Raw genomic sequence first — 17,538 nt, forward strand, 5'->3', positions numbered from 1 at the left:
ACCTGGCAGGTAGAACCCCTTTCGTGAAGGGATTATGTCCTCTGCTTGTCTGGTACTAGGGTGGTCTAACCGGTAGTACCGAAACCGGTAAAACCGGTATTACCGCCCAATTTTGACTACAGAAAATAACGGTTTTAGAGATGGAAAATACCGGTATTTTTGGTATTTCAAATATTGCAGTCATTATAAAAAAATCTCGAATAGTTTTCACCTACATCATCATCACCAGATGCACCGTGCAAAAAACACTAACAACAATTGAATGCGCGCATGAATGAACATTTGCACAAGTAAGCATCATTGACGTCCACGCTACCGCAAAAATCGATCGAAATCATGTATGTATGTATGTATGTATGCGTATACGCGTTATTCCGTTCTTTTAGTCATATATCAAATGAACAAAATGAACTCCCCTAAGAAATTATGATTTTTGAGCGGGTCGTATAATGAACGCAAAATGAACTTTTGTTCGAGTAAAATACCCTGCTCAGGTGTCAAAATCCATTAGGTTAGTGAATTTGATAAACATTGTTTGCATCGTCGAGAATTTTCCCGCAATATATGAAACTGTGAAAATGGTACGTGCCGTAGTAGTTTTCTTCCGGAGATCACATGTGAAAAATTATTTGCTGCAAAAGTATGTCCATTCTGAATTTGGAAAAGCACTTGTATTGGAAAAAGAACTTGTATTGATACGCTAGAATAGCATGTTATCTATGCTTGAACGGATCTACGAGCTGCAGGGGGCCGTTCAAACTTTGATCGATTTGAAGTTTTTTTTAATGTCTTTATTATCGCGACTTTTAGATTTGAAGCTTCAATCCAAACTTATTTTCAGTGGAGATGATTTTTTTTGGTTGGTGAAATAATTCAAGCCCTCGAACCTGTTCAAGCTGCTGTGGAACTACTCTGACGTGAGTTTGTAACGCGATGTGGATTTTTTGGAATTTGCTTAAAGCTTCAGACGTTTTTATCTTTTAAGCAAAATCATTTGTAAATATATTATGAAATTAGATTATTATTTTTAATTAATAAATAGCTTTGACGTCCTTTTAAGTAAGATATCATTGAAATGAGTTGAAGCTTAATTATTAGTAATAGATTATTTTTGTTTTTTGTTGTTGTTGTAATTATTGGATTATTTTTATTTAATTAGCTTTGGACGTTTTTCTCTTTTTAAGCAAAATAATGCTTGAATTCGTCAAGTCGGCTTGGCGATTCACAGTCCAAAGCGAGACCATAATATTATCAGTATTTGCCCGACTATTTGACTGTCTTGGGTGAGGAAATATTTCGAGCGGTTTGCGTCTCGGCTAAGCCAAGTGGTATACTGTTTCAGTGAGTGCAGTAATGGCTCCTGAAACTAGATAGCTCTTTTTCAACCATTTGCTCGATCCTGGGAAGGCGCCAAATTGATATCGCCATTTGAATCTGTGTACATAACCAGTAATTGTCCTTCAAGGTTTCTTGAAGGTAGAAATCCTTAAGCTCGTTCATTTTCGCTCGCACTAGAGGAAGAGAAGTATCGCGGTTTCCAAGTTCCGAACAATTTAAGTTTTCTACAAAGTGAAACGTGTTCCTTCAAAGTTTGCCGAAGGTAATAATTGAGAACAGTGGTGTAAAGTGAAGTGCTTGAAACAGAATCTTTTGGTGTCTTCCAGATAGCTGCTTATTTCGGTCAGTGCGTCTGACACTTTCGCGATTCTCTCCATTTGTCGGAGTAGATATACATAGAGACAGAAAAAGGTAATTTAGATTTATGACTTTAATTTTGCACACGACTAACGTTCGCCATTCGCGTTGGACTTCCAGCGCGTAGGCGCTTTTTTTGTACGGGCTGGAATTTTGTGACGACCAGCGGAGTCGAATTGGGGTTCCGTCCTTTTGCTGTGGGTCGCAGTGCGACCAAATTGAGCTTGTGTGTCCGCTAAGGCCCGCCTTACGAGGTAGTCAAACGGAGGGAAGTGAAGTTCGTTTAGTTAGTCGAGCGAAACTCACCCGACAGTCGCCTAAAACTGTCGATAAGACCACCATTTCGCTACAACCCCCCTGGTGGTCAGGTGTCGAGAGCGCGGTTCCCGTACGTCACCAATTATCGTACGCTGAACCGAACCCGAACCGAGAATTAGTAGCTTTCTTTTAGTCCTCGCCCGGTGAATCGGAAAGGTACGTGAAGCCGGGTCGTAAGGGAAAGCGGGCTACTAGTTTGAGGGAACGGTCATTCCGGACGCTCTCGACGGTTTCAAAGCGGAAGCCTTCCGTCCAGCCGCCACTCCCTCCGCACCTTTAGTTCGGCCATTTTGACACAAGCTCACGCCGCCATCGTGTGGAGCTTCGAACGCCCACTGGCAAGCCGCTGGTACCACGACGCCATCGCGACAACTGCGTCACCAGCACCGCCGGAAGAACTATCGTCTTCGGCACACCGCCGGAAGAACCTTCGTCTTCGGCACACCGCCGGAAGATCCTTCGTCTTCGGCACACCGCCGGAAGAACCTCCGTCTTGGGCACACCGCCGGAAAACCTTCGTCTTCGGCGTCCCGCCGGAAAACATCGTCTTCGGCACCCTGCCGGAAAGCCCTCCGTCTTCGGCACCCGCCGGAACCCGTCATCGCTACTAAAAATCCTGCGCAGGTACGTGGAAACTTGAATAATCATGGCCATGAATTAGTTTCCCCCTAGCTAGTACAAAATCCCGTCCAACCCGAATGAAGTCATTATAATAAATTTGTTGAATTTGAAGCTCTGAGAGTCAATTGATTTTGTTTCGGCAGTTCCGTGAGAACCTGCTGTTCTCTTTTACGTTTCCGTTATTTCGTTGGTAGATTGCATCTCAGACTTCGATTCCTCTTTTGATTTTGCGTTTATTGTTGAGCGAGCTTAAGTGATTACAAGGGTAATCAGGGCAAGGGATTTTAGGGTGGTTTCTCAGGTAACAGCGGGTGATTTTGAAAATTCAGCCAGCAACCGTTCGAGGATTTCCCCTGAGGAATTGTCTCAAAAATAGTCGGGCAAGTCAACAGACTGGTGGTCTCTCGTACGCGAGAGTGGCGCTAAAGCCACCAAAGTTTAAATAATTCCCTCAGACGATTTGCGAACGGTTACAAGTTCTGTACTCTATATGAAGCCGAGGTGGCAATTATCAAATCAAGCCACAGAAATTGCCGCCGTTGCGATGCTCTCAAAGAACGAATTGATCAGAATACGCTGATTTGTATTGTTTTGTGAATTATCCTGCCGTAAAGTAATTGATCAGACATGGTGTTGGCATTTTTTCAAGACATCCAGAGATACTTTGATTAAGCAAATGTACGAGATCTTGCAGCGTCCAATCATTCGTGATGCGATCGTTGAAGCAGAGACAACGACCACGTAAACAGACTACAGCAGAGCAAAGCACTTGCGTTGCCGGTGGAAATTACGTTGCCGCCAGGATCCTTGCAATCCGTAAAGAATTCTTCTACTATACTAAAGAAATTAAGGGCAAGTACTTGAGACTGATTTTCGACGCTCTTGGAACAATTCGTCTAACTTCGATTGAACTAGAGAAGGTATTCTCAGTAGCTGGTAACATTGCAAACAAAATCCGATGCGAATTGGGAGATGAATTGCTCAGTATGTTATGTCTACTTAAGATTTCACTTTGCCCAGTTCAACAAGCAATGGTTTTGCCTTTCTCGTATACTAAGTATACGGTAATTGCCTTTCTCGTATACTAAGTATACGGTAAAGGCTATATGATCGCTCCAAAAACAAACTTTTTATAGAAGGCCCGGAGACCCATAGTGTTGTATACCAATCGACTCAGTTCGACGAACTGAGGTGACGTGTGTGTGTGTGTGTGTATATGTGTGTATGTGTGTGTGTGTGTGCGCAAAACTACTCAAAAATGTCACTCATTTTTCGGGCACTTATCCTCAACTGATTTGCTCGCAACAAGTTGCATTCGACGCAAAATCCTGTCCCATTGTTTCCTATTTGAAATTGGCCAGATCGGACTATGGGATCGAGAGTTATGGCCAAAATACAAATTCATACGAAAAATCGCGTAAAAAATGTCACTCATTTTTCGGACACTTATCCTCAACCGATTTGCTCGCAACAAATTGCATTCGACGCAGAATCCTGTCCCATTGTTTCCTATTTAAAATTGGTCAGATCGGACTATGGAATCAGAAGTTATGGCCAAAATACAAAATCATACGAAAAAATCGCGTGAAAAATGTCACTCATTTTTCGGACATTTATCCTCAACCGATTTGCTCGCAACAAGTTGCATTTGACGTAGAATCCTGTCCCATTGTTTCCTTTTGAAATTTGCAAGATCGGACTATGGGATCGAGAGTTATGGCCAAAATACAAAAATCATACGAAAAAATCGTGTAAAAATGTTACTTATTTTCAGGCACTTATCCTCAATCGATTTGCTCGCAATCCGATTTGCGACGCAGAATCCTGTCCTATTGTTTCCTATTTGAAAATTCGCTAAAAAATGTCACTTATTTTTCAGGCACTCTTCCTCAACCGATTAGCTCGCATTAAATTTCATTCGACACAGAATGTCTTATATTTTTTTATTGAAAATTGTCCAGATCGGACTATGGGCTTAGATGTTCTGGTCAAATTACTATTTATTGTGAAAAAGAGTTCAAAAAAGTCTAGCTCACTTTTTTAGCACTTAGACTTCATCTATTCCCCAAGCAACACAAGTTCAACAAATCTGGTTGCAGTAACCATATAGTGACTGAATCCGGTTATATATAAGTTACTGTGATTGATGTGCAATATGTGTGCTTCTCAGGTCGCTCGCAACAGATTGCATTCGACGCAGAATCTTGTCCCATTGTTTCCTATAGAAAGTTGGCCGGATCGTACAATTGGGTCAAAAGTTATGGCGAAAATACTAATTTTAAAACTACAAAATAAAATGCCATTTTTGCTCTTATGCTCATCCGATTTGTTTGCAACAAATTGCGTTTGGCGAGAATTTTTATACATATAAACAAATATGAAAAATAAGACCAATCCACATATGGAGTTATTTCAGATTTTTCCAAACCTTTTGAACGAGCGAGAAAGGCGGCATCACCTTTAGGTGGATTAATCTGGGTTTTTACACTTGAAGTTCATCAATAAATATTGTTTTTCGCACAAAAGTCCAAATCAAAAGCTTTTTTTATCTCTGAAATGTTCACAAATACCGGTATTTTACCGGTATTACCGGTATTGACTCCACCAAATACCGAATACCGGTATTTGTAGGCTGACCAGATCATTTCAAGGAAAAAACGGGACAAACACTCTTTCAAAACGGGACATGTCAAACAACCTTGTGACAATGTGTGGTTTAAATTCCAAAGTATACTATAGAATAAAAATGGAAAGAAAACTAATGCAAAAATCCAATAGGATTATTTATTTCTCGTGCCAAATCCCTTTCTTTTCGGAATTTTAGTTAATTCCATGCAAATGGGTGGCGCATGCGAATAAATGTCAAATCTAATCAAAATTGATTCAAATGATTGAAATTAGCTTCACACTCCTCGGGAATCTTGTCAACTGATTTTGTTCCCATGTTAGCATTAGCATTAGCATTAGCATTGGCATTTAGCAGTTCGCACAAATTCGTAGATGGTACAAGCCAAGACTAAGGCATGAGAGTAGCATCACTTTCATCCGTTACCACAGATATTGATTTGGGACTACCCTAGCAGCACACATGTTCCTCATTGGCTTCTGCAACTGATATGTGACCAGATTCAGTCGCAATCAAGTTGCTGTAACAATTTTTGTCTGACTTGTGCTGCTCGGGTAATCACTAACTCTTAGATGGAAGCAATGCACTCTCCAATAGTCGACACGTCCTTGCGAATGCTCATACTTAAGAAAGATGCAGAGAACTCTACGACTTCTCATAGGTGCCACGGGAGGTTTTGGGATTGAGTGGAAGGTTATAACAGTAAGAATCGTTTTTGGTATGACGTGAAACACAGAAAGAACTTAGATAGAAATACAAAGTAGGAAAGGGACGAGCCTGGAATTGAACCCACGGCCTCCTGCTTATAAGTCAGAAGCAGTAGCCACTAGTCCACAGAGCTCGTCCGTCAACTGCTTTTGTTCCCATGTTCCCATGTTTCCAAAAAAAACAGGATTGGAGGTGTTTCGTTGCGGAAATTTTAAAAAATTAAGGTAGCCTCATGAGCCTCATGTGCACACCTCCGGAAAATTTTCCGCCGGATTTTAGTCCCCGTGTGTTTTAAATGGACCGGGATGTGGATTTTCCATGTCGACATTCCGTCAGTCTCGCTCCTTTTGCAATAGCACGGGAACAAAATCCGTGGACAAGATTCCCGAGGTTGTAATGGTTTTCATTTTGAGATTGTGTTAAACTCAATTTTGTTCACTTTGTTTTATCAATTTTCATATTATTTTTTAAAGACTATATTAAGTTGTTTTTTTTTGTTACAGTAAATGATTTCAGAATGCTCAGGATTACTCAAAAAGACTGGATGAATGTTTTGAAAAGAATTAAATAATTCAAAAATATGTGATCAAGGGAGCTTAAAAATTACCTGCTTTGAAAAATTCTAGAAGAATAATGGCGAATAAGCCGCTTCATTGACGTGACATGTCTTGATTTTCAGGAAACACTTGCATACAGCGCATGAAATATTCACTTTCATGAACCATATTCGTTCCGACTTTTGACAATCGTGTTTTGATTATTCAAAGCATAGAATGACTTACTCAGTTTACTGCTTCATAGATTCATTCAATTGATTATCATAAGATTACAGCAACAGTTCGCTAACTGGGCGCCTTTTAACTGGACTGTTTTTTAACTGGGCGTTCGCTAACTGGGCCAAAGCCCAGTTAAAAAGCAGTTATCCGTCAAAAAACAACAACAAAGACTCGATGACGAGGGGATTCTGAATGGTATATTATTTAAGCTTCATGTAAAACACGATCACAACAATGCATTGCAAATTCCCTCGTCAGCCCAGTTAAAAAGCGGCGTTCGGTAACTGGGCTGGTGTTTTAGCCCAGTTAGCGAACGGTTGCTGTATTTCATTGATGGAAGTGCCTCCTGAATAAATAGAAAAAATATAAAAATGAAGCTGTGCGGAAAAAATACTGGGATTTATCTTTTGGAATTTGAAACATCTTGTAATTAACTGATGAAAACCCTAAAAAATATCAAACTAAGGAAACATTACATAAACTTATCTTTTTATGGACACATAAATAACATATCCTACACAGTTTTTGAAATCTCACAAATTGAGGATTTTTTAGATTACGACGGAACAGTACTAAAAGGGCTGAAAAACGGTACTGTCCCGTTAAATACGGTACGTATGGTCAGCCTAGGTATTTGTCAAAAATGGCCAATTCCGACCAACCGCTTGTACCGACCAACCGCTTGTAACCGCTCGTGCGAAATTTTTTAAATATCATCTTACTGCTTCTTCTTCTTCATGCAACATCAAAGCGCCAATTAATAACGCCGAAAATCACGCAACAATGCAATACATCTCGTTGAATATAATTTAACAATGCAGCACATGCCGCTTACGTATCCGACTGTTCTGACTTCGTGTGTTTATTGCTTAACCGGCAATGTTTACATCCAGCACCATGTTTTTGGCTTCAGGCCAGTTGTTCGTGGATGACAGCCGTTTCAGGGGGGTGGGACAGACGCCTTCTTTTACAGAAGGCATCATCTACTCCTTCCGTCTTATACCAGGCAGAAGCTTTTTTTTTGCAGAAGGCATTATCTACTTACAGGGTTTGAATCCAAAGGAGAATGAGAGAATCTCTCACTTATCAAACCCCCTCGGTGGCGGCTGCCTATCCGAATCAGTTTTTTTTTCAACTTGTAAACAAGTGCGATAGTTTTGTTTTCATGGCTTGTTATGATTCGAAGAGGTTTTTGCTAGGGATCCAATGAGAGATATGCGAAAGCGGCCATTGTAAGCCAATCGAGCATTGAGAACTGTCAAAACGTGAGCCAAATGAACATTGTTATTGTTGCAGATTGAGACGAGGTTGAGAGGTATTGAGATAGATTTTAAGAAAAGTTTCATCGAATAAATATTTTGTTTTACTTTCGCGAATAGAAGTAATATAGTTTTTGTATTGTGTTTCGCCTGTTTGTATTGCACTTTTATTTTAGTGATAAAGCCTATTTAAACACTGTTAGTGGACAGACAAACATAATCCAAATTGTTATCAAATGTAAAGTCATATACAAGCTTCAACACTTTGCGCTGCGGCAAGTGCTGGAAGCGTTTGCTAACAAAAGTAACAGCGTTGCTAAATCGTCTGGAAAAGTATTTGCATATCTCTCATTATAGGATCCCTACTTTTTGCCTTTCTTTTATCGTTGTTCGTTATCTATTGAGAGCGATTTCTGCAAACCCTGTCTACTTATATCGCCTTATACTGGACAGGCGCATCTATTTGAAGAATTATCCCTTTGCCTCATACCGAGTAAACGTGTTGACTTAAAGATATGTTACCTAATACAAACCAGATGCGTTGCCTTCTTTCATTGTTTGAAACTACAATATAAAAGAATTTAGACCGGATTACAAAGCACTAGCACCATGTCAATAAGTAGCATTCAAGAAATATTTCAATGTTAATTATTTTAACTGAACTCCGACAAATGAAATTTCTCGGAATGACTTTCGGTGAAAAATTACATTTCGCGAAATGTCGTTCGATGCATTCCACGGAATGTGTTCCGGGGAATCGGCACATTTCCCGGACTGTCGCATCTGGCTCGTGTTTTCAGCGAAATAGTATACAACCAATACATATTAATGGAATGGCAGATAAAGACAAGCTTACCATTAATAACTGTGGAAATGCTAATAGAACACAAAGGTGAAAAGCATGAGAAGTTCCAGTTGGAAAATGAGCCATCGAAGAAGATTGTTTGGCCAAAGGACGCATTCGGTTGTTTGACCCGATCGGCCGATAATGACATTTTTGCCACATGGGGAGGTCGTTTATCCGAAAGTCAGTCGGCCGGAAGCCCTATCGCCGAATAACACTTGACCGAATAATACGTTAGGCCCAAAGTCATCTAGCTGAATTTCATTTTACCGAATTCAATGTTTGGACGCAACGGATGTTAGGCCGAAAACTGGTTGGCCGAATATTTAAGAAGCTTACCCGAAGAAGCCATTTGGTTGAGCAAATCATTGAGCCGAATAAGCTTGTTCGAACACGTCGTACAACTGAGAATGTCGTTAGGCCATACATGTCATTTGGTCGAAAATGCCGTTTGTCAGGAATGTTCGTTTGGTAGAAAGAGTCATTGGGCCAAAAATGTCGTTTTGCCGAACAGGTCAAAGATGCTTCACGTCTCACTCCTCATTTCTCACTGCTCACAAAATAAGCAGTGTGACGGGAGACGTGAGAAATGAGCATTGAGTAGTAAGAAGTGAGAAATGAGTAGCAAGAAGGAATAAAACAAGATGTGAGCAATGAGGAGTAAGAAGTGATGAGTGAAACGTCTCGCTTTTCATTTTACACTCTTTAATTGTCACTTCTCATTTATCACTTCTAGCTTCGCACTTTCCACTTCTGACTTCTTATCAAAATTTCTCACGATATTTTCGGCCATATGGACCCGTTCGACATAATACATTTGCGGTCGTATTACTCGTTCAACTAAATGGCATTCTCGGCAATGATACATTCGACCAAGCAAATTTCGGCCGAAAGCCTTCCGGTCAAACGGCTTTTTATATTTTATTATTATTATGTTTCAAGAAAAAAATCATATTCTCCATTTCGTTTTCTCCCGCGAACGTGTGCTTCTACAGAAGGGATCACAGTACCCATTGCCTTAGTCCTAGCAGATGGTATCTTGGTAAAGAAATTCTTCTTCTTCTTATTGGCATTGCATCCCCCTCTGGAAATTTGCCGCCTCGCTGCCTAGTGTTCATTTATTATTTCCACAGTTATTAACCGCGAGGTTTCTAAGCCAAGTTACCATTGTTACATTCGTATATCAAGGGGCTAACACGATGATACTTTTATGCTCAGGGAAATCGAGACAATTTCCAAACCGAAAATTGCCTAGACCGGCACTGGGAATCGAACCAAGCCGCTCTCAGCACGGTCTTGCTTTATAGCCGCGCATCTTACCGCTAGGCTAAGGAGGGCGCTAGCAAAGACATTACCTCTACCTTATTACGGGCAGATACTAGCCAAATAACCAAGTAAATAGTGCTACTTCAATGCCTAAAGTTTTTGAATAGCCGTATATTGGCCTAATATGGCGATTTGGCGAATTGGAGCGCTTATTGGTTACTTGAGTACAGAAGGAAGCACACCCTCCATTGCCTTATTTTCGGCAGATGCAATATTTGTTAAAGACAGAATCACATAAACTATTGCCTCATTCCGAGCAGATACATTCTTTTTCAAGAAAACTAATATCCAACATTACCGTCACATTATTTTTGATGCTTAGAAACAGAAAGAAACTCCATTTGTTGTAATACAATTGTTAATGAACTAAATAAACTAATCTATCCCCACCATTCTGTCCCATTTCAGGGAGCTACACGATGGCACGCTACGAGAGAATGGACTTATGGATGGCTCCAAGCTGATCCTCACACCGAACGTTGAGACTGGACTGCTGGTGAGTGCTGTGCTGTGGGTTATAAATTTTTCAATGTCACACCACCACGCTAGGGTAAACCTCGCGTTGGGACACCGTCCATTTAGTTTGTCACTGTTTCGACGATGACGCGCCGGTAGGACAAAAAAAAATGTCTCCATCCATCTCTCCTGGGGCCAATATTCGTCCCCGTCCGCTTCGAACACACCGCGCAAAGCAGAGGCACCAGCGCCAATATCGACAATGGGACGCTCGGACGCATTGTTTATTCATTGCGAGTCATCACCGCCATTCGGTCGCGCCCAGTTGGTGCGGCGCTTGTTGGCTTCTGCGGTTGTGGCGCACAATGGGGCAGAACGGTATTTTTGTCGGAAATCTTTGGTATAGTTGGGAACTTAAGTTGTTACCCAGAACTATTAATCACGTTGACATTTTTAACTGCTTTGTTTGATTGATAGTATCGAAAACTGAGGTGTACGTCCCACTGTGTTACGGGGGGCCCCATCGTAGACACTCCACCAGTCATAGGCACGAACAACCCGTGGGATTCACCAACTTCGGTGGATGAGCAAAGCAGCAGCGCAGCGGCGAGCTCGCTTGTTCGAATAATCGGCGGTGGCAGCGTGGTGGCAACCGCAATCGTAGCCACATTGCGGTCTCCGGTGCCTCTGTGTGTGAATGTTGTTTGCTGTACTTTCTGTTTTTTCCGCCCGTCCACCTGTGAGTGAACGCGAGTTTTTGTGCTATCTTTCCTCCTTCCGTGCATTTCTGGGTTATGATGGCTCTAGCTGTAACGCGTTCTCGTTACGCGAGGTTGTGACGATGATGGGAGACGCGTTTGAGCTTTTAGCACGATGGCGGTCGTAAATAGTGGCTCGAAAGTGGTGACAGACGACTGTTTCACAAAAATTTCCGTTCTTTTTTTCCTGTGAGCAGTGGCATTTTCTTTGCCATCGGAGCAGCATATTTTCGTCAAACAACGACCTCGTTATCGTTGTCAATATTATTAGCACCGCCATTGCTGATGATAACAGCCTCTTCGATCGACGCAATTCGACGACACGTGTTCGTATTTTATCGCAGCTGTTTACCCGTGGCACGTATTTATCTGGTCAATATTCCTTATTCAAGAAATATTCCGATGGTATTCTACGACTGGCTACAAATTGAGTTGGGTGTTCAAAGTATGATTGGATAGTTCAAGTTTTGAGAAGAAAAATGCTGCGTCACTCAGCAACAAAAAAAAAAAAGATTCAACAACAGTTACGTGGATTTATAGGAGAATTTATTAGGATCTTGAAGATCATTAAATACTCTTTGGATTTTAGAAAATAAATCTCACATTTCAATGAAAAGTACTTGGGGGAATGTTCTTCAGTTCTTTTGTTGTCCATGGGAGTTTCATCGAACATTTCTAAACTTCATCCTTCAGCGATTTCTTCTCTGGATTCTGCTGGGAATTTCTCTGGTTATTGATCGTAATTTTCCTTCAAGTATTTTTGCATTTCATTCAAAGATGTTCAATCTAATGCCGTGCCAATTATAGATAATTTGAATCATCGGAATCAGGTCGATGCCATCTACATGTACCGTACGTATTGACTTTTCTAAGGCCTTCGACAAGGTACCTCATAAGCTTGCATTTGATAATTTAAACCCTCTTAGGGTTACCTACCTGCTCATTGACTACAATTTTTCATACTACAACGCTTTTGTAATGTTGCAGAATCCAAGATCTTGTGCTTCCGATATTGCCCAGAAGGTGATAAAAATAAGAGAACCTAGCCTTATTTTCATTTTCTTTATCATTGACCTACACCCAACCGATGATTGTTAGATTTTCAAACAATTCTGTATAAGAACCTACCAAACCCGGTATAAGAACTGTACATGCCAAAATTCTAGATTCTTACCTTTAAAAATATTGTATGAGACCTTACAATTTTGCAACCTTTTTCTTACAATCTTTGTGAGCTTACATTTTTTGTATAAGTATCCAATAATTTCGTATATGCCCAGTTTTTGTACAGGTTTTGTTAGGTTCTTAAACAGATTTGTTAGAAAATCGAACAGTCGCTGCTTGGGTGTATGTGACAGGTTAGGTTCCGACAAGCTTTTCAAACGCGACTTACTTTCAAAGTGTGTCGTATTATCAAGGCACTTGCAGCTGCATTTTTGAGAATCTCATTTTACAAGGACCAGCACGATAGCTCCGGAATCAAGAAATGGTATGGTTTCTTAGTCAATGCTGCACTACCTACAGACACAGACTATCTGGGGCTTGACGACTGAAGCACACAGAAGATTTGCTATTAAGATTAACTTCTTTCGGCGATAGCAGTCTTAATAAGTAGCAAATACTTTGTTGCTCCTACGTCCGACGTTTCGGTTAATTTATTTACCTTCTTTAACATTTAACCTTCATCAACAAAAAACGCAAACTTCTATTCCTTTTTTTTGTTTCTTTATTAAGGAGACTTTCAGCCCGAGGCTGGCTCGTCTCCGGCAGTTCTATTCCTTTGAATAAGGTTGAATAAATTAACCGAAACGTCGGATTGTTCCTCCAAAGTATTTGATACTTATTAAGGCTGCGATAGCCGAAAGAAGTCAATCTTAATACAGACAAAACTATCCTCTTTATTTCGTGAATCTCTCCAATTAAAATTTCTTTTGTACATCAAGCTTCCTACAAAACTTTGTGGACTTTTAGAGCCCTCCAAGCCTCTTGGAGGCTTCTGAGCATGTCGAAAAAGCCTCTTGAAATGAGGCCTCCGAGCGTCTCGAAAGAAGGCTTCCGAGCCTTTTGAAAGGAGGTTTCCGAACCTTTTGAAAGGAGACTTCCGAACCTTTTGAAAGGAGGCTTGCAAGAATTTTGAACGGAGGCTTCCGAGCCTTTTGAAAGGAGGCTTCCGAGCCTTTTGAAAGGAGGCTTCCGAGCCTTTTGAAAGGAGGCTTCCGAGCCTTTTGAAAGGAGGCTTTCGAGCCTTTTGAAAGGAGGCTTTCGAGCCTTTTGAAAGGAGGCTTTCGAGCCTTTTGAAAGGAGGCTTCCGAGCCTTTTGAAAGGAGGTTTCCGAGCCTTTTGAAAGAAGGCTTCCGAGCTTTTTGAAAGGATGCTTGAGCCTTTTGAAAGGAGGCTTCGAGGCCTTTGAAAGGAGGCTTGAGCCTTTTGAAAGGAGGCTTGAGGCCTTTTGAAAGGAGGCTTGAGGCCTTTGAAAGGAGGCTTGGAGGCCTTTTGAAAGGAGGCTTGAGGCCTTTTGAAAGGAGGCTTGAGGCCTTTTGAAAGGAGGCTTGAGGCCTTTTGAAAGGAGGCTTGAGGCCTTTTGAAAGGAGGCTTCAGGCCTTTTGAAAGCAGGCTTCCAGGCCTTTTGTAAGGAGGCTTGAGGCCTTTTGTAAGGAGGCTCTGAGGCCTTTTGAAAGAAGGCTTGAGCCTTTTGAAAGGAGGCTTGAGGCCTTTTGAAAGGAGGCTTGAGCCTTTTGAAAGGAGGCTTCAGGCCTTTTGAAAGGAGGCTCCAGGCCTTTTGAAAGGAGGCTTCCGAGCCTTTTGAAAGGAGGCTTCCGAGCCTTTTGAAAGGAGGTTTCCGAGCCTTTTGAAAGGAGGCTTCAGAGCCTTTTGAAAGAAGGCTTCAGAGCCTTTTGAAAGGAGGCTTCAGAGCCTTTTGAAAGGAGGCTTCCGAGCCTTTTGAAAAGAGGCTTCCGAGCCTTTTGAAAGGAGGCTTCCGAAGCTTTTGAAAGGAGGTTTCCGAGTATGTCGAAAAGACGCTTCTTAGCCCCTTGCAAGGAGGTTTCCAAGCCTCTTGAAAGAATAATTCCGAAACTCTTGAAAGGAGGCTTTTGAGCCTTTTGAAAAAAGGTTTCCGAGCCTCTTGAAAGGAAGTTTACTAGCTTCTTGAAAGGAGGCTTCCGAGGAGGATTTCCTTCGGCATCTGGGATAAAATTCCTTACGGAATTCGGGGTAGGATTACCTTCGGAATTTCGAAGGGAATCCTTCTTCCGAAGGGAATGTTCCTCCGGATTCCGCAGGGAATGTTCCTCCGGATTCCGCAGGGAATCCTTCTCCGGATTCCTCAGGGATTCCTTTACCAAATTCTGAAAGCAATCCTTCTCCGAATTCCGAAGGGAATCCTCCTTCGGATTCCGAAGGGAATCCTCCTTCGGATTCCGAAGGGAATCCTCCTTCGGATTCCGAAGGGAATCCTCCTTCGGATTCCGAAGGGAATCCTCCTTCGGATTCCGAAGGGAATCCTCCTTCGGATTCCGAAGGGAATCCTCCTTCGGATTCCGAAGGGAATCCTCCTTCGGATTCCGAAGGGAATCCTCCTTCGGATTCCGAAGGGAATCCTCCTTCGGATTCCGAAGGGAATCCTCCTTCGGATTCCGAAGGGAATCCTCCTTCGGATTCCGAAGGGAATCCTCCTTCGGATTCCGAAGGGAATCCTCCTTCGGATTCCGAAGGGAATCCTCCTTCGGATTCCGAAGGGAATCCTCCTTCGGATTCCGAAGGGAATCCTCCTTCGGATTCCGAGCCTTTTGAAAGGAGGCTTCCGAGCCTTTTGAGCTTCCGAGCCTGTTGAAAGAAGGCTTCATAGCCTTTTGAAAGGAGGCTTCAGGGCTTTCTGAAAGGAGGCTTCAGAGTCTTTTGAAAGGAGGCTTCCGAGCCTTTTGAAAGGAGGCTTCCGAGCCTTTTGAGCTTCCGAGCCTGTTGAAAGAAGGCTTCATAGCCTTTTGAAAGGAGGCTTCAGGGCTTTTTGAAAGGAGGCTTCATAGCCTTTTGAAAGGAGGCTTCCGAGCCTTTTGAAAGGAGGCTTCCGAGCCTTTTGAAAGGAGGCTTCCGAGCCTTTTGAAAGGAGGCCTCCGAGCCTTTTGAAAGGAGGCTTCCGAGCCTTTTGAAAGGAGGCTTCAGAGCCTTTTGAAAGGAGGCTTCAGGGCCTTTTGAAAGGAGGCTTCAGAGCCTTTTGAAAGGTGGCTTCCGAGCCTTTTGAAAGGAGGCTTCCGAGCCTTTGAAAGGAGGTTTCCGAGTATGTCGAAAAGACGCTTCTTAGCCCCTTGAAAGGAGGTTTCCAAGCCTCTTGAAAGAATAATTCCGAAACTCTTGAAAGAAAGCTTTCGAGCCTTTTGAAAAAAGGTTTCCGAGCCTCTTGAAAGGAAGCTTACTAGCTTCTTGAAAGGAGGCTTCCGAACCTCTTGAAAAGAGGCTTCCGAGCATCTTGCAAGGAGGCTTCCGAGGAGGATATCCTTCGGCATCTGGGATAGAATTCCTTACGGAATTCGGGGTAGGATTACCTTCGGAATTTCGAAGGAAATCCTTCTTCCGAAGGGAATGTTCCTCCGGATTCCGCAGGGAATGTTCCTCCGGATTCCGCAGGGAATCCTTCTCCGGATTCCTCAGGGATTCCTTTACCAAATTCTGAAAGCAATCCTGCTCCGAATTCTGAAGGGAACCCTTTTCCGGATTCCGAAGGGAATCCTCCTTCGGATTCCGAAGGGAATCCTCCTTCGGATTCCGAAGGGAATCCTCCTTCGGATTCCGAAGGGAATCCTCCTTCGGATTCCGAAGGGAATCCTCCTTCGGATTCCGAAGGGAATCCTCGTTCGGATTCCGAAGGGAATCCTCGTTCGGATTCCGAAGGGAATCCTCGTTCGGATTCCGAAGGAAATCCTCGTTCGGATTCCGAAGGGAATCCTCGTTCGGATTCCGAAGGGAATCCTCCTTCGGATTCCGAAGGGAATCCTCGTTCGGATTCCGAAGGGAATCCTCGTTCGGATTCCGAAGGGAATCCTCGTTCGGATTCCGAAGGGAATCCTCGTTCGGATTCCGAAAGGAATCCTCGTTAGGTTTTCGAAGGGAATCCTCGTTCGGATTCCGAAGGGAATCCTCGTTCGGATTCCGAAGAGAATCCTCGTTCGGATTCCGAAGGGAATCCTCGTTCGGATTCCGAAGGGAATCCTCGTTCGGATTCCGAAGGGAATCCTCGTTCGGATTCCGAAGGGAATCCTCGTTCGGATTCCGAAGGGAATCCTCGTTCGGATTCCGAAGGGAATCCTCGTTCGGATTCCAAAAGGGAATCCTCGTTCGGATTCCAAAAGGGAATCCTCGTTCGGATTCCGAAGGGAATCCTCCTTCGGATTCCGGAGGGAGTTTCTCTCTGGTTTCCAAAAAGAATCCTTTGCTAGATACCGATGGAATCCTTCCCCAGATTTCGAAAAGAATCATTCCCCAAAGAAACTCTTCTCGGGATTCCGAAAGTAATCCTACTCCGGATTCCGAAAGTAATCCTACTCCGGATTCCGAAAGGAATCCTACGCTGGATTCCGAAGGGAATCCTTCCCCAGTTTCCAAAGGAACCCTTTTCTGTATACCGATGGAATCCTTCTCCAGATTTCGAATGGAATCATTCCATAGATTCCGAAGGGAATTCTTCCCTGGATCTTTAAAGGAATCTTTCCCCGTATTCCAAAGGAGTTCCTTCTCCGGATTCCAAAAGAAAACCTTTCCCAGATTCCGAAAGAAATCCTTCCCCCGATTTCAAAGGGAATCCTTCCCCGAACTCCGGAAATCCTTCCCCGCACTGTGAAGGAAATTCTTCCCCGGATTTCGAAGGAAACTTTTCCCCGGATTCCGAAGGAAATCTTTCCCCGGATTTTAAAGGAATGCTACTCCGGATTCCGAAGGGAATACTCCCCCATAATGGAATCCATCTGTGATGATCCTTCCCCGGATTCCGAAGGTAACTCTATACAGGATTTCAATGGGAATCCTTTCCAATATTCCAAAGGGAATCCTTGCCCGGATTCTTGAATGAATCTTTCCCCGTATTCCAAAAGAAATCCGTCCCCGGATTCCGGAAGAAATCCTTCCCCAGATTCCAAAGGGAATCCTTCCCAAAATTCCG

The 17,538-nt window shown here is 42.7% G+C and overlaps 1 protein-coding gene across 1 annotated transcript in view; it reads left to right on the plus strand.

Moving 5' to 3' along the window:
• The window catches only part of LOC134206072 (midnolin homolog), an 87,180-nt gene that overhangs the window by 37,105 nt on the left and 32,537 nt on the right, over positions 1 to 17,538 (plus strand). Inside the window, exon 2 of the mRNA XM_062681752.1 lies at positions 10,582 to 10,669. Coding sequence (XP_062537736.1) covers positions 10,582 to 10,669 — 88 coding nt within the window. The remainder of the gene's footprint in view (positions 1 to 10,581; positions 10,670 to 17,538) is intronic.

This window comes from Armigeres subalbatus, chromosome 1, assembly GCF_024139115.2.
Source record: "Armigeres subalbatus isolate Guangzhou_Male chromosome 1, GZ_Asu_2, whole genome shotgun sequence".
In the NCBI taxonomy this organism is placed as follows: domain Eukaryota; kingdom Metazoa; phylum Arthropoda; class Insecta; order Diptera; family Culicidae; genus Armigeres; species Armigeres subalbatus.